General features: G+C 48.7%; 1 protein-coding gene across 1 annotated transcript; it reads left to right on the top strand.

Moving 5' to 3' along the window:
* Positions 1–520: 520 nt before the first annotated feature.
* LOC309452820 (lon protease homolog, mitochondrial-like) lies at positions 521–16,688 on the top strand (the record flags this gene model as incomplete). The annotated part of the gene is given in 14 exon segments (XM_082077494.1): positions 521–538; positions 1,937–2,350; positions 3,783–3,871; positions 4,203–4,322; positions 6,524–6,752; positions 7,260–7,321; positions 8,790–8,919; positions 9,285–9,368; positions 10,864–11,084; positions 12,330–12,468; positions 15,023–15,119; positions 15,122–15,197; positions 16,221–16,308; positions 16,499–16,688. Coding segments are annotated over 14 exon segments (1,782 nt in total). The 3' UTR covers positions 16,514–16,688.
* Between the last annotated feature and the right edge of the window lie 7,535 nt (positions 16,689–24,223).

A 24,223-nucleotide genomic window follows, 5' to 3' on the forward strand; every position in this document is an offset into this window, starting at 1 on the left:
CACAGAACTCTGGGGAAAAGCAACTCACGGTGCCCCCGCGGCGGTGGCCGTGCCAGAGCTGTAGGGCTGTGCCCGTTGCCCCTGGACGTGCCGGTAGCCGGGGATGGAGGTCGGCAGCACCGGAGGGCTGGGGCACTGCTGTGCCCTGATGGCCACAGGGACTCGTGCACTGTATGTGGAACACCCCGGGATCGAAGCAGCAGCCGCACGGTGCTCTCTGCACTCCCCCTGTGTGGGGGAGAGGGAGCCGTGCTGGGCCGGGGGGACCCTCCATGGGCACCCCCCAAGCACCCCCCATCACCAACAGCCCCCGGCTCTGCCCAGGCACATGGGCATCCCCATGGGGTGAGCTGCTGAGCAAGGAACGGGCCTGCAAGGGGGAGGAGACTCACTTCTGGGAGAGGAAACAGGAGAGATGGCCCCAGGGATGGGGGATGTTCTCTGGAAATGGAATTCTCTGGGCATGAATCAGCCAGGCCAGGGCAGGGGTGGTGGGTGCTGGGAGTGCCCGGGGTCGGGGATGGCAAAGGGGCCGAAGGTGCCGGGGTGTCCGAGCAGGCAGGGGTGCCGTACCTGCTGGTGGGGCCTGGGGGGCCGGGGGTGCCCCCCCCGCCGGGGGTGCCCAGGCTGCGGGGAAGGGCTGCTCCTGCCCGGGCAGTGGGCACAGCGGGGCTGAGCCTGCAGGAGAGACAGGAGCCATGGCTGGCGCTCACCTCCGCTCTTGCTCCCAGGAGCGTCCCGGGCTGCAGGGGTCGGGGTGGGTCCCTACCTGAGGGGCAGAAGCTTTGGTGGAGCACAATCGGCTGCAGGAGCCGCAAAACCGGGGGGGCCCGGGGGCCGCGCGCTGGGAGCCGCAGTGGTGGCTGCGCCATCGTCCCTCTGGCTGTTGGTATCTAAGGACTCTTTGGGGTGTCCCAGGAGGGAATGTTGGGGCTCCCCGTGTTCCGTCCCAGCCCAAGAGCCTCCCCAGCTCCTCCTGGGCAGGGAAAGGGTTCAGGGGGGCTGGGCTGCCCCGGCCCCCACGGGCGGCTCCCAGGGGCTGGGGCTGCAAGTGCCTTTGGCTGGAAGCCTTGGGCCGTTCCTAGAGCTGGGACATCCTTGGTATGGGGGGACTTGGTGGGACAAGTCCAAGGTCGGACGTCAAGCGAGCGGCAGAAGAGCAGCTTGGCTGAGCAGGGAACTCCTGGCAGAGCTCCAGAGTCGAAGTGCCGGATTCCAAGTGACAAAGTGACCAAGTGGGCAGAGCCGAGCAGGACAGAGCGGCCGCTGGATTGCTTGCTGCAGTTGCAGTGTCTACTGCAGGTCGTCTACTTTAGGAGCCCTGTCAAGAAGGACAGCGATCCCCGTTTCTGTCTGTAACCCCCCGGAGCAGCGGTGTTTGAGGTCTGGAACATGAATTCTGTCAGGGTGCCCAGGGGACGCTAAACGGCTCTTGGCTGCTTTGGTCTGGACTTAAAATAGGAACGAAGCTCTTCCAGTGTGCCTGTTTCCGGACACTCCCCCTTTCCATATTGATCCCCAGGAATGAGTCCCCCCTCAGTGTCCCCTTCTCCAGCTCCAGAGCCCCAGCTCCCCCAGCCTTTCCTCACACGGGAGATGCTCCACTCCCTGCAGCATCTTGGTGGCTGCGCTGGACTCTCTCCAGCAGTTCCCTGTCCTGCTGGAATTGAGGGGCCACAACTGGACACAAGATTCCAGGTGTGGTCTCCCCAGGGCAGAGCAGAGGGGCAGGAGAACCTCTCTGACCTACTGACCACCCCCTTTAACCCACCGCAGGTCCCATTGAACTTCTTGGCCCCCTCAGCTCCCGCGCCCATCGCGCGCTCTGCCGGGGCCGGGACGCGAACCCGCAACCTCTGCGTGCACTCGGACGCGCGTGCCGCCACGCGCCCCTCGGCAGAACCCGCCGTGGCGCTGCCGGCGCCTGCGCGGGTAGTCATGGGGGCGGAAGTGTCGCGGGGCGCGCGCCGGCAGCGTGTCGGCCGCCCGCTGCTTGCGGCTGTGCGGGCGCTGGCGGCCGGCGCTGCTGGGGCCCCCGCGGCGCCGCTTCTTGGCGGCCGCTTCCTCCGCGCTGCCCCCGGCCCCGCCGGGCCCCGCGCCGCCCGTCCGAGTCGCCTTCAGCACGGGCCCGCCGTGGCGGCAGCGGAGCGCCGGGGGCCTGGCGGGGGGCGACGCGCTGGAGGGCGGCGGCGGCGAGGGCGGGAGCGGCGGCAGCGGGGAGGACGGCGGCGGGGCCGGGCCCGTCATGACGGCGCTGACGCCGCTGCTCGTCCCGGAGCATTTCCCCAGCGTGCCGCTCATCGCCGTGACCCGCAACCCCGTGTTCCCGCGATTCATCAGGATCATCGAGGTGAGGGGCCGGGGCTCTAACAGACCAGGGGCGCTTTTCTCCTCAGAGCCGCGCTCTGTGTCCTCACAGGTTTATTTCAATCGTAGAGGCTTGGGGGGGTAGCAAGGTGTGCAGCCTTCTGCTTTTTAGTGTTTATCTGGAGCATCTTTGTGATGAGGAGACACTGAGGGAGCTGGGGCTGTTGAGCTGGAGAAGAGAAGCTGAGAGCGATCTGATCAGTGGATCAGCATCTCAGGGTGGGTGTCAGAGGACGGACCAGACTCTGCTCATGGTGCCCAACGCCAGGGTGAGGGGCAACGGGCACAGACAAACACAGGAGGCTCCACGTGAACATGAGCAGAAACTTGTTTGCTGGGAGGTGCCAGAGCCTGGCCCAGGCTGCCCAGAGCGGGTGTGGAGTCTCCTGCTCTGAGACATTCCAACCCCCTGGGCCCACCTGTGTGATCTGCTCCGGGACCCTGCGTGAGCAGGGGGGGCTGGGGATTCCGTGATTTCTAACTATACATCCTGACCACATTGGAATGGGGGTTTCTTCTGGGATACGGACTTTGTGTTTCATGGGTGTTGCATCAGAATCACTAACGCTGCATCTAACGGGGAAGGTCAATGATTCACACAGAAGCTGTTTCAGGGTCTGCTGGTTTCTCCGAGTTCTTTTGCTGAAGGTTGAGCAAATGTGTCTTTGGTTCAGCTTCATGGGGTTGTGTCGTAGCACCAAGAACAATATTTGTGAAAACTGCCAGGAGAAAGTACAGATTCAATACAGAGCGATGCTGCTGTGACAGGAGAGGCTGTGAGGGCTGGGGATGGGCATCGCAAAATTTCAGCGTGATCTTTCCCCTCTACACCCCATATGTATTTTTAAGAGCCATAAATTTGCTCTTTGCTATGTGACTTGAGCTCATAGGCCACAAATACATATTCCTCCTGAAATGCAAGCATTTTGGAACAAGTACTCATATTTTTGCACCTTACTAGTATTTTATCAATCTGATTTTGGAGTAAATGTAACAAGAACGGAATCAATATTTTCCTGTTCACGTAGTGTTATTGATAATAATATCTGCTGTAGTATTTTTCTGCATGTCCAAATCTAATATGTGCATCTTGTAGTGTCCTTATAGATGTGTTGAGGGAAGGGGAAGGTTATATATTACTATGATCTTTAGGCACATTTTCACACACACTTTTATGTTCAAGTCATTCGTTTCAATGCATAGATCAACAGTGTCTTCTATTAAAATAATTGTTAAATATTCTCTCTCATTCTGCAAATTAATTCTGCCATTTAATACTTTATTTCCTGACGATGTGAAGGCTCTGCAGTGAATAGAGAATGATTACTTTTCTTCTCTCTGTTAACGCCTGTGACGCTGGCAAGCATCGCTTTGCTAGACATTGTGCCAAATTACAACAGCCGTTGTTGTCCTAGGTGAAAAATAAGAAGCTGGTTGAGCTGCTGAGGAGGAAAGTTCGTCTTGCCCAGCCCTATGCTGGTGTTTTTCTGAAAAAGGATGATAAGTAAGTAATTTCTCTTGATCTTTTTGAAAATAAGTTATTTCCATTAATAGGCTGCGTTTATACTAAAAGTTGTGATCTGAAGTTCCCTGCCCTGGATAATGTTACAGAAATGGTGTTTATTATTGCCATTATTATTTGGGAGGGAGATGAACCATCCAGGCAGGTGGGTGATTTGGAAAGGAGCTACGTGGTGGTAACAGTGGGGATAAAGTCGAGTATCTTTGCTCCCGAGTCCAGTTTAAAGTTCTGCAACCAGTGATCGTTCCTGTCCTTTTTAATGTTACCTGCTCTCTCAAGATTCTGAATATCTGCTCCTTTTTCCCCTCAATAGCAATGAATCGGACGTGGTAGAGGATCTGAACGAAATCTACCAAATAGGAACTTTTGTGCAGATTCACAAAATGCAGGACCTTGGAGACAAGTTGCCCATGATCGTCATGGGGCACCGAAGGTGATTTCTTACTTGTCCTTCCACTGTGTCTCACCAGACTTCTTTATAAACAGATATATCCCTTTATTGTTTTCACCACGTATATTCATTTTCATACACAACTTGTGTATAACAACCTTTTGCTTTGTTATGACACGTATCCTGATAGAGCTCTGGTGCTCCAGCCCCAATATTCTGTGTAATATTACAGATCCAACAGGTTAACCCCAAAAAGGAAGAGCTAGTGCATGTCATTCTTATATAGATTTTAATTTGATACAAGCAAACACTCATTAAACTGAAGTATAGTGGTTTCTTTGTCAAGTACAGCAAGGTTCAGAAATGATGAAAAAAATTTCTCTGGAACTAATTCAAGCCAGTATTTTTGCTTTAAGAAAAAGAAACGTGATCCAGAACTATAATTATGTCTTGTCTTTATAATCTTGTCCAAGAACCAAACTGAAGAAAATAGGATTATTGTTGGGAATATAGGTGTAGCTGTATCGTGCCAAGTAGTTTGAGCTAAGACAATATAAAATCGTGGTTTTAAATGTGTCAAGTAATGAATTTCCATTTGAAGGGAAAACAAAAGGACAGAAACGTGGGGAGACATTGAGGGTGGGTTTTGCTTTGAAGTGCATTATCAAAGCGCAATTTTGATTGGATTTTGGAAATTGGCAACTGTTGGTTTTGGTTTCCTTGGAATAGAAATAGTTCCCTGGACCTTGGAAGGGTGGGGCATTCATCTGTATTGATTTGAGACACAGAGCGGTGGTCAGTCACTGGAACCACACGGGACATCGGATGGGAGGAACGTGCTGTATTTACAGGGAAAAATATAGAAAAGGAAACTCTTTGATTGGCAGCCAAATTAACAAAATGTGGTGTCCTGCAAGTGTGGGTCCTCTCATTTCTAAATCCTTCCTTTATCTCTCCCCGAACACCTTCTAGACACCTTCTGTAGTTAATCCAGAGCTATTTCCATGCTGCAACCCCACCCTCCAGAAAATGGCTTTGAACTCTATTGACAAGAGTAGTCAAAATTAGTCAAAAGTTGCCAGTGGCAGAGAGTTGGAGTAGTTGGGGAGCTGTTTGTTTTTAAAGATCACATGGAAAATAAGACCTACACCCTGCGCATAATGCAGTGATCGCGTGAGCGGGGAGTCTGCTGCACCACAAGGGTTTTTTGACTCCATATTCACGGCCTAGTAAGACAGATTGGTCAAAGGCTGTTGCAGTTCCTGAGCGTTTGTGTAGCGCTGGTCTCTGGTGGGGAAAGTTTAAGGCAGTGGAGAGGGCAAGACTTTGATCCCAGTCTGGAGAACTCATGCTCTGTACTGCAAACATCTGACATGGGGTTGGATGCACAGCAGGAAAAACTCAGAAAAGCTTAAAAACAGTAACAGGGAAACTGATTTTTTTGGAAGGTGCTCATGCCATGTCCCTTTTAGGGACTAATACTTGATTAATTGGTGTGGAATATACTGTGGGTTTCATCTCTTCCAAAATCATGATCTAGGAAACCTGTGTAACAAACCAAAATTTCAAATCTCTATGTATGGAATGACTTCAAAATCTGTTCTACACATGGTATATAATATTTAGTATTACAGTGGATAGTGCAGCAGATGTGACTTAAAGCCATTATATCCAGAATTAAAATGCAAGAGCGAACTTGCTTTTCTGGAGAGACAAGAAGAGGGAATGAATCCACATCAGAGTTGTTGGTTCGTGCAGCTCCTGAGCTATTAACAATGATGCCTGATTAATTGTTCTGTTCATGTGCTGCAGCATGTGGCTGAGAATTCAGACAGTCTGATGTTATTTAGGTTCTTTTAATCCTTAGAAGTCTGGTTTTGTAGTTCTGCAACTGGTTAAACTAATAGAGTTTACGATAAAGGTGCTGTCAGCCGCCCTTGCCCTCTCATTAACCCACTAATTTAGTGGTTAAATTTGTTTGCATGACAACTTACTTACTGTAAATTTATTTAGTAAGTCCTGTCAGTATCTAGCACTCATTTATTATGTTTTATTCAATCAAGCCTTATTTTGACAAAACAAGCCAAAAGCTAAATCTTGTTGAAACACGTACAATCAGTTACCTTTGTCAAAATTGGAAATTTTAGCTTACTCAAAATATAATTTAGACTTTCCTTTTTATGCCGAAGAGCTGAAATCACATGTGACAGAATTGGTTGTAGCTGGTTTCTTTTGGCTTTCAGGATCCGTATAAAGAAGCAGCTGGAAGTTGAGCCTGAGGAGCCCGAGAATAAGCAGAAGGTTCGAGGGAAACAGAAACGCTCCAAGAAAGAGGCTGAGGAGGAGCCTGGAGCAAAGGACCAAGCTGTGGAAGTGGTGCTGGATCCTGTCGCTGCGGCCGCGCAGGAGGTTCTCATGGTGGAAGTCGAGAACGTGGTTCATGAAGATTTTCAGATCACAGAAGAGGTTAAAGTGAGTGAATTAATCACGCAAACCTGGACGTGTCCTGTAGAGTTGCTTGAAATATCAGGCTCTAATTTCAGGCCTCAGAAACATCAGTTCATGCTTCTCACAGCCACTGCATGAGGGGATTAGATGAAAAGAATTATTTTTCATTGCCACAGCTCAATTTGCTTCAAAACGTTGCTGAATGACGAGGCTGGGCTGTGCTTAAATCTGTGTAATATCCTCCATCAAACTGGGTGACTTGAGTGGTCAACCTGATCATATCTTCTGGCCAAAACCCAGTTGTTTTGTGTGTGCAGGACCCCAGCCTGTTCCCCTTCTTGCCTTTCCTTGTCTCCAGAGCAATAACCGTCCCACCATGCGGTACCGATCTCACACACCATCACAGCGGGGACCAGGGGCTGCATTGCTGTGCTCCCGTGCCGGAGACGTCATGGAATGTCATATTTGTACTGAGGCCTTATTTGTCCTTTTCCAGTATTTTCCTTGATTAAATCTTTGGTTTGTTTATAGGCTCTTACTGCAGAAATTGTCAAAACAATCCGGGACATCATTGCCTTGAACCCCTTGTACAGGTACATATCCCACGTGTTCTCAGAGATATTTCTATGCCACTTGTCTTTTGTCGTAATGAAGAAGAGAGATTTGCTGGATTGTCAGCTGGAATTTTGGTTTGGGATGCAAACTTTGTCATCCCTGGTTGGAAACAGAGGGGGAGTTTTGAAAAGCTGATGTGAAACTCCGATCTGAGGTAGGATGATAAGTCCTATGGCAGGTGGTGTGGGTCTAGGTGAATAAATACTATTACTTATCACTGCAATGAGTATCACAGTTTGATCGTTGTAATATGAGCGCAGTATAGGTCTCTGCATTCTGGCACACAAAAATTTTCTGTAACTGTTAAGAGAGCATTTAATATATTTGGTTCTGTTTATCACACAGAATGTCAGAATGTCAGAGGTTGGAAGGGCCCTGGAAAGCTCATCCAGTGCAATCCCCCCCTGGAGCAGGAACGCCCAGATGAGGTTACACAGGAAGGTGTCCAGACGGGTTGGAATGTCTGCAGAGAAGGAGACTCCACAACCCCCCTGGGCAGCCTGGGCCAGGCTCTGCCACCCTCACTGGGAAGAAGTTTCTTCTCAAATTGAAGTGGAACCTCTTGTGTTCCAGTTTGTACCCGTTGCCCCTTGTCCTACCATCAGTTGTCACCCAGAAGAGCCTGGCTCCATCCTCCTGACACTCCCCCTTTCCATATTGATCCCCAGGAATGAGTCCCCCCTCAGTCTCCTCTTGTCCAGCTCCAGAGCCCCAGCTCCCTCAGCCTTTCCTCACACAGGAGATGCTCCACTCCCTCCAGCATCTTGGTGGCTGCACTGGACTCTCTCCAGCAGTTCCCTGTCCTGCTGGAACTGAGGGGCCACAACTGGACACAAGATTCCAGGTGTGGTCTCCCCAGGGCAGAGCAGAGGGGCAGGAGAACCTCTCTGACCTACTGACCACCCCCTTCTAACCCACCCCAGGTCCCATTGGCTTCCTGGCCACAAGGGCCCAGTGCTGGCTCATGCTCACCCTGCTGTCCCCAGGACCCCCAGGTCCCTTTCCCCTCCGCTGCTCTCTAATAGGTCATTCCCCAACTTACACTGAACCTGGGGTTGCTCCTGCCCAGATTCAAGACTCTACACTTGCCCTTGTTCTATTTCATTACATTTTTCCCTGCCCAGCTCTCCAGCCTGTCCAAGTCTCTGATGGCAGCACAGCTTCCAGTGTCAGCCGCTCCTCCCAGCTTGGTGTCAGCAGCAAACTTGCTGACAGTCACTCTATTCCCTCATCCAAATCATTGATGAATATATTGAATAAGTGATGTATATGTTTGTTACTGACTATTGGCTTAGACAGTTTTTAAAAAATTACTTATTTAGCTATGAAACTGAGCTGTGTTTCATTTCTTTACTGTGTCATGACACGTAAATAACTCTATAAGGATGCTCCCTTAGGAATGTAAATGTTGACTGAGCATTTGGGGGTTTATCACCATTTTTTCAGAGAGTCTGTGCTCCAGATGATGCAGGCTGGCCAGCGTGTGGTCGATAATCCCATCTACCTGAGCGACATGGGGGCAGCGCTGACAGGGGCAGAGTCGCAAGAGCTTCAAGACATCTTGGAAGAGACCAGTGTAAGATGAAGCTTTTAACTAAACCTGTGGGAACTGCATTAAAAGTGTGTTTGGTTTATGTCACGGTTTCTGTACCATCCTCAGTACGGAGGGCAATTCAGTACCGTGTTTGCTAGGTTACTATCGCTAGGTTCCTGTTGAAGGATGTAGTAAGTCATTAGTAACATGCCTTAAGGTTGGATGCTCTGCGTCTTTGATGGCAGATCATTCTATTTGATGTATTGGTTGCATGTTGTGGAATTGCTATGTGGTTCATCTTTCCACATCTGCAGGTGCTGGAAAGTTCTCCCAGAAAACCTGATGGAGCTTTTTATTCTCCCTTTCTCACTGGGAGTTGGCTGAAAACTCATTTCTATATTTTCCGGATTCCCAAACGGCTTTACAAAGCCCTTTCCCTCCTAAAGAAGGAATATGAGCTGAGCAAACTTCAGCAGCGCCTTGGAAGGGAGGTAAGTTTTTCAAGTAACAAATACCTTGAACGTATTTATATCACATTGCGTGCTGTTAAATTGTGTCCAAGTTGTAATTTCACGCAAGCAGGAAAATCCTCGAGGACTGCAGTTACCAAGCATCTGTGTGAAAATACAGCATAGTACTGTATATAGCACGTAGTTTAAATAGCACACATTACTTTAAAAGACTCTGCTCACCACTGCGAGCTGCGGTAGTTCCTGACTCTTGTATGTTTTAATCAGAATACAATAACTGCATCAAAATGGTAACTAAGTATATAAAATACAGAGATTTGTGTATACTGAGTCAAAAGTTCCTGAGTTTATTAACTCCAAATAATTGGCGCTTCTAAAAATTCACGTTAAGTGCAAAATGTTTTTGGACCAGTGTAGGAATTGCTGGAGACTCTTAAGCAAATTAGTCACATGCAGTCTGCGGGACCAGATGGGGTGCAGCCAAGGATGCCGAGAGGGCTTATCTACGTCATTATTTTGTTGTCTCGGTCACCTTTAAAACACTGTGGTGATTGGGGAGGATCCTGGTAAGTGGAAAAAGGTAAATGCCAAGCCTGGCTTCAAGAAAGAGAAGTCGGCAGGCTGCAGACACGCCAGCCTGCCCTCAATGCCTGGAAGGTTATGGGGAGAAACCTCCTGGGAGGTGGGTACAGGTGAATGAAGGTGATTTGGAAGAGCCAGAAGGGATTTTCCAGGAGCAAACTGTGCCTCATCAGCATGATTGCCTTCTCTGCTAAGAATGACTATTGTATATGGCATTAGCAAGGCCTTTGTTATCGCCAGTGATAGTGTTATGACCAAATTGCAATGTCATGGACTGGAAAGATGTACAAGGTGGGTGAAAGAATTGGCTGGACTGAGCAAAAAGGGTTATGATCAACACTATGAAGTCTGGCTTCACCGAGCTGCCGCTGGTGTCTGTCAGGGAGTCACCGAGAACCTCCTCAAGTTCTTAAACTTGAAACTCAGTCCTGCACCGGGGCTGGAATAACCCTGTGCAGCTGGGTGGAGCCAGATAGAAAATAGCTTTGCAGAGAAGGACTTTGAGGCCCTGATGGAAGCTGACCCTGAATGTGCGGTCTGTCCTTGTCAAGGAAGGCCAGCGACGCGCTGGGCTCTGTTTGCAGCTGTGGAGACAGCAGGTCAAGAGAAGTATTACAGTTATTCCCCTCTATTGGCACGAGGGGATCACGTCTGGCTCGCTCTGCCCAGCTTTTCATCCCCCAGCACAAACAAAACACTGAAATACTGAACCATGGCCAGCGGGGGCCACCAAGATGTGGAGGGAGCTGGAGTATGTCATAGAGTCACTTATAGAACACGCTGCAAATGGTTTCTGAATAGTACGAATGATTTCTGAATAGTGCAAATGATTTCTGAATAGTATTTTCACTTGCTGAGAAGTATTTGGAAGCATTTGTTGTTTGATAGGTTGCAGCAGGAACAGAATAGTGACTGCGTTTGTTGCTGGGTTTAGGTTGAGGAGAAGATCAAGCAAACACACCGCAAATATCTTCTCCAAGAGCAACTGAAGATCATAAAGAAAGAGTTAGGACTGGAAAAAGAAGACAAGGATGCTATAGAAGAGAAATTCCGGGAGCGACTGAAGGAGCTGGTGGTGCCAAAACACATCATGGATGTGATTGACGAGGAGCTGAACAAGTTGAGCTTGCTGGACAATCACTCCTCAGAGTTCAAGTGAGTTCACGGCTCTGTCCTCTGCGGTGAGTCGGGAGAATGAGGGAAATCAGTACAATTCTGTGGAGCTCTTGCCTTTAGAGTTTCTATTCTCCTTTTGTCATAGTTGCTTTCCCTGAGTGTAGCATACGATCACATGCCAGCTAGAGGATCGTTCTCCGAATCTCCTGTGTTTTACTGTAGTTTACCTCTTTTGACCACTTCAGCTCTTCTCTTGCAGCCTGTGTTGTGGATAAGAACTGTGTGGTTCGTTACCTCTTGGGAAATGTGCAGTGATTCCTTCAGCCCTTAATTTTGGCTCTTTTGTACTCGAGTGTTTTCATGTAAGAAAAGAGCAGCTGGTTGCTGACACATGATATTGGCTGAGCTGAGGTTGGCCCTGAAATTTTGGGGCAGGGCTGGGATTCTGAATAGCTTTTACCGCATAATCCATGACTTGGATTGTCAGAAACCGAGCTTGCTTTCAATGTTTCCGTCCAGACTGCGTGTGATCCAACAGAGCAGTCAGTGTGCTCACCAGCACTTTAATGTCCTGGGTCTTTGCTTCCAAACAAGACATCTTTTATGGGTAAAGACTGAGAGCAGACGTGTCATTTGGATGAGGAACATTTTGATAATCGTCTCTTAGGAGGAGGAGGGAGAAAGCTGGGAAAGACACACTGGGCAGAGTTTTAGAACCGAGAGTGCTGCTTTCATGCACTTGTGTTCTCAGCAGCAGTCTGTTTAAACTGATAATCTCTGCTGTTAACTTGAGCTCTGACACCCTTATCTCCTGGGTTTAAATCTTCCTCTGTCATATGGCACATCCAGCTGCTTTTCCTGCTCCTGGAATCTCTTCTTTGCATCACCCTGGTCTGCTGGGGAGGTGGAGAAAACTGTTTTTCTGTCTTTAAGTTCCGTGACCTGATCCAAACAGTTGACAGTAGCGCTGAGGTTACAAACAATCCTTCAACACACAGCACAACAGAAAATCATGCAGGGAGTTGGTGTGATCTCTGTGTGGCGCATTGGAGGTTCTTTGCCTCAGGAAAGCAACACTTGTGAAAAAAAAGCTTTTATTTTCTTTTGTTTTTGCGGAGGAAAGGAGAAGGGAGTGAAGGCCATGACAAGACCACCCAGGTAATGATGTTCATTTCATGGTCTCCTTTCCATGAGAAGTTTATACCCCATGTGTTCGGATGAGGTGCTTTTGGAAGGCGTGAGCTGATTGTGGTCGAATCACTCTGATTTCTGTCTCTCCGTCAGTGTTACATGGAACTACTTGGACTGGCTGACGTCCATCCCGTGGGGCAAGTGCAGCGAGGAGAACCTGGACCTGACCAGAGCCCGAGCAGTGCTGGAGGAGGATCATTATGGGATGGATGACGTCAAGAAGCGAATTCTGGTAAGGCCGGCATAGGCAGCGTGTCCCATGTCACACTGCTGAGCATCAGGCCTTTCGGTTGTTCCAGATTGCAGCCCTCCGTTGAATTTGTGTTAATCCATGGATCAAACAGAAACCTGAATGAAAGAGCAGAATGTTCTGGTGACCACAGAATCATTTTGCTTGGAAAAGACCCTTGACATCATCGAGTCCAACCATTAACCCAACCCCAGCACTAACCCGTGTCCCTGGGAACCCGTGTTTAATAACTCGTGGCAATGAAGGTCAGATTTTGATTTCAAACAGCAATATCCTGTTCTGCTGCTTAATGCTGAGCGAGTCAATAAGTGTCCAAGGGAAGCAGTCTGTGGATTTTAATTAAATCATTCAGAGACTATGAAAATGATTCTGCTTGACTGGCAGAGCCACTGCCTTTCCAAAACACGCTGATCCTCTACTCACGCTTCTCAAATTAGGAGGGGAAATTAGCTAAGATGCGTGTTTGCCTCGCAGCCTTTACCTGTCCCCGGAGTTGTGCTGGATGCTGAAGGGTTTCTGGTCAGTGCAATCCAGTCCTTGTCTCAGATGGGGTAGTGTTCAGCGTTGCCTTGTTCCATGACTTCTGTTGCTTTAGCCTGAGGATGTCCTGCCTGTGCTCGCTGTTAAGGAAATGTTGGAGCTACGAGTAAATAAGCAACAACTTGGTGTGGGAGCCGCATTCCTTTCCAGGGGACAGGAACAGGCTCCTCCAGCACATTCCAGCGGTGAAAGACAATCCCAGTGCTGGCAGGATTTGTATTGTACTGGGCATGAGAGAGGGGAGACAGGTGCACATACCGACTTTGCATTAACAAACCATGGGGAGAGCTTAGCAGGTTTGGTGAAGTGTTGAGTGTAGCCAGGCTTCAATTTGGCCGTTCCCTTCCCCAAACTGCGGTCAGGCAGGTTCTCCCGCTGCTCCCATGTGCTGTGCGAAGCAGAGATTTGTGTTACCTCGGGGGCAGCACTGATGGTACTTAGGCCACCTCAGTAATTGTGCACAGAAGCCCTATTTATAACAGAACAATGTCATTTTATATAACAAATAGTAAATTCTGAGACATCTTGGGGTTTTGCTTTTATTAAATTGCCTTGTTCCCGAAAAAGAGAAAGGTTTTGAAGTATCTTTGAAGCCAAAGGGGCTCCTTCCCTAGCAGTGCCCAAGACTTGTGAGTAAACCCCACTATGTGATTTATGATTTTGAATGATTGATGGTAAGCTGTTGGAGAATGGCCAAGAGAGAAAGGGCAGGAGACCCTCTCCACGGAGAGGATCTCTTCTAGTTAGCATGAGTAGGCCTCAGTTAGCATGAGCTGAACAAGGGTGGGTGAGAAGGTATTGCCTGGGAAAGGCCTGCATAAACAAGTCTCACAGTCTCAGGAGGCAGCTCCTGAGAAAGGCCTGGATAAACAAGTACCAGGAGGCAGCTCCGAGATAACGAGGGAACTCACATACCAGGGGGGCCACAGAAGGGGATGGACTCATTATGTATGTTGGGATGGGCTCATTATGTATGCTATCAAATCGGTGTTTGACAAGTAGGCATAATTAATAGAACTGTTATAAAAGCTTGCGCTCTGTATCAATAAATTGAAGCATGTTTATCATCTGCATCGGATGGCCACATTTCTTCCTCCGTCGCCGTAGGCCCGAACCCATGCCGGGGTCTTGACCCCCGACAGTAAGCCTGTTGTTGCACACTTGCAAGCAGAAATCCCCTTTTGAGTATCAGTCTCTTATGTTAATGCCCATTAGGCCCAGCCTTTATACAGCAACAGATTGAGTTGCCTCGTATGGGTCTGGGGCTTTGATTATTGATGTGATTAATTCCACGCAGCGAAGATTCCGCAGTTGTAGCAAAGCAAGCGAGGTGGATAATTTTAGGGTACTGAGAAATACCTTTGCAGGTTTGAGCCTTAATTAATCAGTTCTATCGTCCATGTATTGCTGCAGCATTCAGTGCTGTAGGTGGAAGAGATCAAGGCTCATCTTTGCTCAATAACCAGCTTGTTACAGGCGAACCACATCTCTGTGCCCGCATGCATAGTGATTTCTCCACTGTAAGCGCACGAGCAGTTGAGGTTTCAGTTCTGAGCTCCCATCTTTTGATTTCTCAAGTGCTGAGGGTTATTTGAGGTTTACCCAGTGCAGGAGTGTGAAAAGATATGAGTTTAATTTAGCGAAGAGGAACTGATGCGGTGGGAGATGCTCACAGGTAGCTGGGTGAACCAGGGAAGCCGGGAGAAGAACTGGAAGTCTGTCTGCCCGCTTCAGGACGGTGGAGAGAGACAGACGGACAGACAGACAGACAGACTGCTTCTCCTGGTGACATGAGTACAGAGCACAAAACCCAGTGTGTAAATAACCAGAGTGAAAAGAGCTGCACCAGCATCCTTCCCCTCACCCTCCCCAGCTCCTCCGAGGACCAGATCTGTGTACGGTGCCCATTTTGTCATCGTTGCTCACCTGGTAACGGGGCCGTTTGGTGTTGCTGCAGTTCCCTCTGTTCACCACGGGCGCTTCCTCCGTTCTGCAGGAGTTCATCGCGGTCAGCCAGCGGGGATCCACCCAGGGCAAGATCCTGTGTTTCTATGGCCCCCCCGGGGTTGGCAAAACCAGCATTGCCCGCTCCCTACCAGAGCCTTAAACAGAGAGTATTTCCACTTCAGCGTCGGAGGGATGACCGACGTAGCAGAAATAAAAGGACACAGGTCAGTGTAAACTGAGCGGTTTCTCTGTCCAGCAGTTTTTACGGATGTTCTCAAAATAGGAGCTTCACTGAAGTTGGACAACGTGCTTGATTTTCGTGTGTGTTCTGCCAACCCTTGCGGCTGGGAGCTGGGATGCAGGAGGTGGAAAGGACAGCACAGGGCGGAGTTTGGAACATACCGGATTCGTGTCTATGAGTGCAGTCGCTCCCTGTTTCTAGGGTTTGCTATGGGGAGATCACTGAAAAGCTGTGAGCCCCCCCAAGAGCATCGCACTGATGCCAAGTGCGAATGGTTTCTAATCATCAGGAAGCGCTGCCTGAGGAGAAGCTGGGAAGAGGGATATTCCCGGGGAGAACACAAGACATGGATACAAAAATCAGTATATCCAGCCCTGCCACAAGTTTATTTCCCTTCCACAAACACCTGAAAATAAAACTAACAGTGTTTTCAAACTAGTAAAAGTAACTGTTCTGGAGCGCAAGGTGAACCTGTGAGGTTCTGCCCTATATGATACAGAACCAGAGAGAAGTGTTTTATTAATACACACTTTTCAGGGTGTTCTCTTGGCGTTCACACCTTTTACCCTCTTCTTTGCTGCTCCGTGTACCTGGATGCCAGTTCCCTCTAGCAGAAAAATCGTTTTGCTGGCCGCAGTTTGTTCCTTCGGTATCTTTTGATTTACACTCATCTTCCTTTTTTGTCCCTACCACATGAGGGAATGAAACGTTCCCTTTGCTAATGTTTCTTTACCCAAGAAACAAGAAGTCACTACTCAAACATCTCTGTTCTCGGCCTTAACTCTTTGCTTCACATTTAAATGTGGCCAACATTCATGTCTGATTACTAGAAACAGACTTGATGGGTCTGGTCCTTAGTGTGGTGATGGAGATGCTTTTGATGGGTGTAGAAGCAATGTAGACTTATTTACCAGTGGGATAAAGATGTTCCATCAGCTGCATGTTGTGGTGTGCGATGTGTTTGCGCTTTACAATGGTTCCCTAAACAGAGTCTCTGCTAACACAGGAGGACGTATGTCGGAGCAATACCAGGAAAGATCATCCAGTGCCTGAAGAAAGCCAAGACAGAGAATCCACTTATTGTGATCGATGAGGTGATGCACCTGCTCTTTCTTCTAGTTTTTGCTCTTAAAAACATTCTTGACCCCAAAGGGAAAGGTTTTATATGTTTAAATGAGGCTGGGCTCTCAGTCTTTGGGTGGCAGTGGTACCTTAAACACTTTGTTTTCCTATAACAGACTTCAACTTTAATATTTCAGTTGTGCTGTTCTCATTGAATTGCAGCTGTTTGGATCATGAGGATCCTCATGGACATTTAGAGGCTTCAGTAGCTCTCCTGTTCCCTACCTACACGTGGGTACATCATTGTGACAAAACCACTATTGCCCACGTGATTATTAGAGTCGCTCTCTCAGCAGATCTAAAGCAAGACTATAAGGAATGAGATGTCTACAGTCAATTTTTTATCTGATTTGAGAATAAATGGGACAGGGGTACCAGCCTGCTGCTGTGTGGAGAAGCGAATAAGGACAGGATTTAATAGCAGGTGTTGAGAACAGACCAAAGGTCTCTCTGGCCCCTGTGTGCCCTGTCTGCGGAACAGCAACAGCAGGTGCCTTGGGAATTATAGAATGGTTTGTGTTGAAGGGACCTTCCCAGCTCCCCCAGTGCCCCCCCTGCCACGAGCAGGGACATCTCCACCAGCTCAGGGTGCTCAGAGCCCCGTCCAGCCTGGCCTGGGATGTCTCAGGGATGGTTCATCCACCCCCTCTCTGGGAATGGTGTGGGGGGCCAAGAAACTACATGGTGTAAACAATGAATATCTTGATGTGAAAGGTAATGAACCCCACAGGTCACGGCACTTAAGTGCTGTTGGTGAGGAGCCTTGCCTTGGCCACTGTAGCAAACTGCGTGATGTCCATCTAGTCAGTGCTGCTCTTAAGGGGAAGAAGCAGTGGAGAGCAGCCCTGTTGTGCCCTCTTCTGAGGACGTGAATAATGCTGATAGAGACAACAACCTGGTGAAAGGGGTCAAGGACAGCAAAAAGAGCTTTTTCAAATACATAGCAGATAAAACTAACACCAGAGGCAATGTAGGCCCACTGATAAATGGGGTGGGTGCCCTGGTGGCAGAAGATACAGAGAAGGCAGAATTACTGAATGCCTTCTTTGTCTCTGTCTACTCTGCTGGAGGCTGTCCTGAGGAGCCCTGTACCCCTGAGACCCCGGATGAAGCCAGGTCAATGGAGGAGTTTGCTTTAGTTGATGAGGACTGGGTTAGGGAGCAACTAAGTAGTCTGGACATCCATAAATCCATGGTTCCAGATGGGATGCACCCGCGGGTGCTGAGGGAGCTGGCTGAAGTCATTGCTGGACCGCTCTCCATCATCTTTGCCAAGTCTTGGGAAACGGGAGAGGTGCCCGAGGATTGGAGGAAAGCAAATGTCACTCCAGTCTTCAAAAAGGGCAAGAAGGAGGACCCGGGTAACTATAGACAGGTCAGCCTCACCTCTGTCCCTGGGAAAGTAATGGAACGGCTTGTCCTTGGTGCCATCTCAAGGCATATCAAGGTTAAGAGGGTTATTAGGAGCAGTCAGCATGGCTTTACCAAGGGTAGGTCATGCTTGACCAACCTCATAGCCTTTTATGAGAATGCAACAAGTTGGATGGATGATGGCAGAGCGGTGGATGTGGTCTACCTTGACTTCAGTAAAGCATTTGACACGGTCTCCCATAGCATCCTAGTTGCTAAGTTGAGGAGGTGTGGTCTGGACAATAGAGTAGTGAGGTGGGTTGCAAACTGGCTTAAGGAGAGAAGCCAGAGAGTTGGAGGCCAGTACCTGGTGGAGTGCCTCAGGGGTCAGTACTGGGGCCAATATTATTCAATATATTAATTAACGATTTAGACGAGGGAATAGAGTGTACTATCAGCAAGTTTGCTGATGACACCAAGCTGGGAGGAGTGACTGACACGCCAGAAGGCTGTGCTGCCATCCAGCGGGACCCGGACAGGCTGGAGAGTTGGGTTGGGAATGACCTGATGAAATTTAACAAGGGAAAGTGTAGAGTCCTGCATCTGGGCAGGAACAACCCCAGGGTCCAGTATAGGTTGGGAGATTACATATTAGAGAGCAGTGTAGGGGAAAGGGACCTGGGGGTCCTGGTGGACAACAGGATGACCATGAGCCAGCACTGTGCCCTTGTGGCCAGGAAGGCCAATGGCATCCTGGGGTGTATTAGAAGGGGGGTGGTTAGTAGATCGAGAGAGGTTCTCCTTCCCCTCTACTCCGCCCTGGTGAGACCCCATCTGGAATATTGTGTCCAGTTCTGGGCCCCTCAGTTCCAGAAGGGCAGGGAACTGCTGGGGAGAGTCCAGTGTAGAGCAACAAAGATGATTAAGGGAGTGGAACATCTCCCTTATGAAGAAAGGCTGAGGGAGCTGAGTCTCTTTAGTTTGGAGGAGACTGAGGGGTGACCTTATTAATGTTTATAAATATATAAAGGGTGAGTGCCATGAGGATGGAGCCAGGCTCTTCTCAGTGGCAAACAATGATAGGACAAGGGCTAATGGGATCAAGCTGGAACACAAGAGGTTGCACTTAAATTTGAGAAGAAACTTCTTCTCAGTGCGGGTGATGGAGCACTGGAACAGGCTGCCCAGGGAGGTTGTGGAGTCTCCTTCTCTGGAGACATTCAAAACCCACCTGGACATGTTCCTGAGTGACCTCATCTGAGGTGTTCCTACTCTGGCAGGGGGATTGGACTAGATGATCATTTGAGGTCCCTTCCAATCCCAAACATACTGTGATACTGGCCAGGGCACCTCAGGGTTCTTCACCAAAACTCCAGGCGGAGACTGAGCTCCAGTCCAACCAGTACCAGACGAGTGCTGGGGTCCCAGGAGAGGCTGGGAACGGGACGGGGCTCATCCAGCGCGTACATCCCCACGGTGCTGGGATGAGTCTGAGCTGCTCTCCTTGTGCTTTGCCCCTGAGGGACTGGATGCGGACGGAGAAGAGGAAACTCTGCTTGGGACGTTCATGTATAACGTGGCGAAAGAGCCCATCCAGACGTTCCCGCTGCAGGTACGGTCCACACGCGGGGGAGAGATGCCAGGGAGCAAAGCAGGTTTGCCCGCACGTCCGCAGCAGGAAGAGCGTGAACGCTTTCTCGCTGGGCACTGGGGCCCGCAGCACTTTTGGGAGCTGGTTCCTGCGCAGGAGCCGGGCTGGCAGGGGCAGATCCATTGACTGCACTCTGGCTCTTAACGCCTCCGTTTCCTTTTGCCTCTTTTCTTCACAGGCTCTTCCCAGAGCCTTTTCATACATCAAATTTCTTGTCAAGAGCAACTGGGGAAACCCGAAGTATACCTGCATTTATCGAGTGCGGGTTCACGGGAAGATGGCAAAACCAGAAAGCCTCAGCTGAAACCAGAGCAGAAACAAAGGCAAAAAATAAAAAATGCTGTGTCTGTTCAGATTGGTGTAGAAGATTTGCAAACCCGATTCCTCAGCCCATGAACCTTCGTGTTCTTGATCTGGCTCATCTGTGTCAGAGGTTCATTTGTGTCGGGTTAATGAGTGTCGACGTGGAATTTTGAAGCGTTTTGTCCGTTGCTATTCTGCCCTCCCCTCAGCACTGGCATTCCAGGGCTGGGGAGGGTTGGAACTCTGTGTTCCTGGCAGCTCCAACAGCGTGTAGGATGGGCAGGGGCTCGGGGCAGCTCGCTGACGGGCAAGAGCGTTTCCTGGGGGTTGCTGGAGGATTCCGAGGGGCTCCTGAGAGACGGGGCTGGTGAGTGGGCGTCCCGGGATGCTGTTGGGGTTCTCCTGCCATTGCATGCCACTTGTGCCATGCTCAGGTGCCACGCTATCCAGTGCATCCTCAGTAACTACCCCTCCTCCTTCTGTACTTCCATATATGCACCGCTATAATCCCCTTCATCTATTGGCCAGGGTTTGCCCTTCGTAAATTATTTGTTAAATGAATTAATAAATGAATTTATTGATAAATGAATTTATCTCAAGCTAGCGATCACATCCACGGTAGCCGCTCTCTCACTCTATCTCCTGGAAATACTGAATTATTTAATCTGATGAAAAAGAGAGTGCGGGGTTTTTTGTTCTTGTTGTCGTCGTTGTTGTTGAGTTGGGGTTTTTTTTAAGTTTTGAGGGGAGTGCTCAGATTTTCGCACTGAGCTCCATGGTGTCACTATGAGCACCCAGTGCAAACCTCGAGGGGCTCCCGCATACCTGAGGTGTTTGCCTGGGACTGGCAGGTATCAGACCAGACTGACAGAGCCACATCACTTTCGTCATTTACATCTGGTATTCAAGACTTGTGCACCTAATTAGATCAGTTTCAGGACTGTAGGTAAAGAGGCAGGTGTGTGAAGAGCACTTAGAAGATGCGATAGAAGAATTTTCCAGTTGATACCATAGAATCATAGAATCATTTCAGTTGGAAGAGATCGTCAGGAGCATTGAGTCCAGCCACAACCTAACTCTAGCACTAAACCATGTCCCTAAGAACCTCGTCTCAATGCCTTTTAAACCCCTCCAGGGATGGCGACTCCACCACTGCCCTGGGCGTCTGACATGCCTTTCCAGGAAGAATTGTTTTCCTACTATCCAATCTAAACCTCCCCTGGCATAACTTGGGGCCATTTCCTCTTGTCCTATCACTTGCTACTTGGGAGAAGAGACCAACACCCTCCATGCTCCAAGCTCCTTTCTGGTAGTTGAGGACAGCAATAAGGTCTCCCCTCAGCCTCCTGTTCTCCAGCTGAACCCACCAGTTCCCTCACCTGCTCCTCATCACACTTGTGCTCCAGCCCCTCAGCAGCTCCGTCGCCTCCTCTGCACTCTCTCTAGTGCCTCAATGTCCTTCTTATGATGAGGGGCCCACCGCTAAACACAGGATTTGAGCTGCGGCCTCACCAGCGCTGAGAACAGTGGCACAATCACTTCTCTAGTCCTGTTGGCCACACCATTCATGATACAAGCCAGGACACTGGTGGCCTTTTTGGCCACCTGGGCACACACTGGCTCATGTTCAGCTGCTGTCGATCAACACCCCCAGACCCCTCTCCACCAGGCAATTTTCCAGTCCGTCTTCCCCGAACCTGTAGCGCTGCCTGGGGTTGTTGTGACTGTCACGGTTGAGACGGACAAACGACATGGACCAAGTTCTTCCAGGATGAAAGCAGTAGATGCCATTTATTGCCACAAGTGCATTTTCATACAGTTTTACCAATTCATGGGTCTCTTCACTATTGGTCACAAGTTACAGCAGTAACATCTCATTGGCTATTTTTGCTCTCATCAATGTTACTCTTCTACTCCCTTCTCTCTCACGGGTACATCCTGAACATCTCCGGACACTCCTTTACTCCCATCTTTCTCATGGGTGGGCCTTCATATCTTCAAGGCTAATTTCTGTTCCCATGCTCTCTGTCAGGGAATGCACGGACCCACCGTAGTCCCACAATTCCCCCTTTTTGTATTTGTGCTAAAAAAATTGCCTTCATTGTCCAGTGCAGGGCCCTTTGCAGCAGAGAAATCACGCATGGCAACACTAGTAACACAATGTCCTGGTTTTGTTAAAAACAAGTTTCTCGTTCAGTGAATTTTGCCTGTCAGCTAAAGCCTTCATATTAACTGCATTTTCCTGGAGAACCAGACACATGTTTTGGTAAACTTAGCAATGGAATGCAAACTTATTGATAAGCATGGATGGACATCTCGCGAGAGGGGCAACGAGAAACCGGTGACCGAGAAACAGACCAACTGTGTATAACATTCCATTCACGTGAATACTTCATATAAAAGTGGGAGATCACGAGGATCTCGCCCTTTTTCCTTATGGCCGACATTAGGAGAGGACCTTGCGAGTCGTCCCTGCGAACTGAGGCCAGTGACAGACTGAATCCAGCTCCGGTTGGCTGCAGAGTCTAATCCAGGACTTTGGTGGCCGGCTCTGCAGTTGCTGAGACTTTCAAGATTGGTTTTGTATATTTTGTATTATTTTCTCTATTCTTATTAGTAGCATTAGTAAAACATCTTTAATTTTTTCCAACTCTCTTCTCTCTGTCCTTCTTTCCCTCCCGATCGCCTGTCCTGAGTGGGAAGGGGGGAGAGGGAGGGGCAAAAGGGGGAAGTGGGGAGTGAGAGGAGGTTAACAATATATCTGCCAGGGTTTTATTGTCACCCCGCAATCTTAACCCTCGACACACAACCACAGCAATCATCAAGACAATCAGTGCCGTTTTCACTACTGATAACAACCACCCTGAGAGCCCCCAGCCACTACACAATTTATTTAACCAATCCCATCCATCATCAACTTGCAACTTTTGTACCCCCTCTTTCAACAATTGTATACTTTATGAAATGACTCAGAATGATCTGACAAGTCCATACAGCACATACCACCAAAATCTTCACAGCCGTGCCCTTGAGCTAAAAACAAAAAGTCTACTGCGGCTCTATTCTGCAGTGCAGCATGTCTTACAGAATCTACATCTAACGAAAGTCCACTTAAAGCCTTAGAAGTTCTGTTAGTTGCTTACCTAGCCAACATCCTAATTTTTCTAAAGTATTTAAAGCTTTCGCTGTGCCAACACCAGGTACAAGAGACCCTAAAACCCCTAACCCTGATCCCCAAAAATCTACATTATCATCACATATTGACTCATATACATGCAAAAAGTGTTTTTCTCGTCTTGCTCTTCTGTGATCTACTATCATGGATACATTGGGCATTAAGAGAGTTAATCGTCCCAAAATACACAGTCCTCCAACAGCATTAGAAGGAATTCCTGGCCAGGCTCTGTCTCCACAGATCAAGAACACACCATGCAGGAGGTTTTGGGGTCGCTCTCCCACATCATCAATGACACCCCTTGGACTCTTCTGCGAGGCGTTACACCATCGAGTTTCATTTCTGTACTCACCAAGGGCAGCATTAACATTTTGCAGTTTATCCATTCATGTTCTCGTATATTGTTCTGACACTTCTCACAACCCAGGTTGATACAAGTGTCCATGGGCACAGATGGGTTTTCTGGAGACGCCATAGCCAGGCATATGGAGTCCTGGTCAGTCAGGTTGGCTGAAGGAATCCACATGTTAGTCTTGCCTGTGCAGGCGTCCAAACCGCAGCAGCTGCAGCAGTCATTGTCAGGAGGATCACACAGGTTTCACGTTTTGTGCCAGCAACCATTGCGGCCCTTGATCTGTAAAGACACAAGCAGAGCCTCTCCCCCAGCTTATCAATGGATGTGGCCTTTTCCACTGACCATTAACTAGTGATTTGACCATAACTAACACAGATTCTTTCTGATTTAGCATGCTTTTGGGTCACACTTGCAAAGTGTTTCATCACAGGGCAAATTTGGGCTGCACCACTTAGATATAAGTGATTCATCACATCCAACGCTTTTGACAATTGGTTTTGTGGTGTTTTCTCTGCTTCTCTCTCCTTTTTGTTTAAAAATGAAGAAAAAACAAAACCAAAAAAACAGTTCAGAATCAGATACGTGCATTGGACCTTGACTACGTACTCGGAATCACAAACCAAATTTAGAGGTTCCTCCTTAAAAAGATCTAATAATGTAAAGCTGCGCCAAGTTCTGCTCATTGGGTTGAACCTTCGATAATTTGTACAGAATGATGCCAGTCGTTATCCTCACGCCAGACCACTACAGCTTTATGAGACTGCCCAGAACCACCAACAAAACTGTGCGAGTGTGTAGGATCAGACCAGATACACGTATGGTCTGTGACCTGACGTTAAAGACTTGCAGGTTCTGCAGCAATTTACATTCATGCTGCCAAGAGCTGTGCTGGTAAGAAAGTCAGCTTAGTGCAATTTACAAGGATGTAGATTGCAAATAAAAAATCAGAATTGAATTTGACAAATGGTACATATACGACAAAAGGATCATGGCCTATTAAGACTTAAATTCATTCCCTGCATTTCTTGATCAGAGTAACAATCAGTATATCAG

Source organism: Streptopelia decaocto, assembly GCF_964273445.1.
Source record: "Streptopelia decaocto genome assembly, contig: HAP1_SCAFFOLD_95, whole genome shotgun sequence".
Taxonomy (NCBI): Eukaryota; Metazoa; Chordata; class Aves; order Columbiformes; family Columbidae; genus Streptopelia; species Streptopelia decaocto.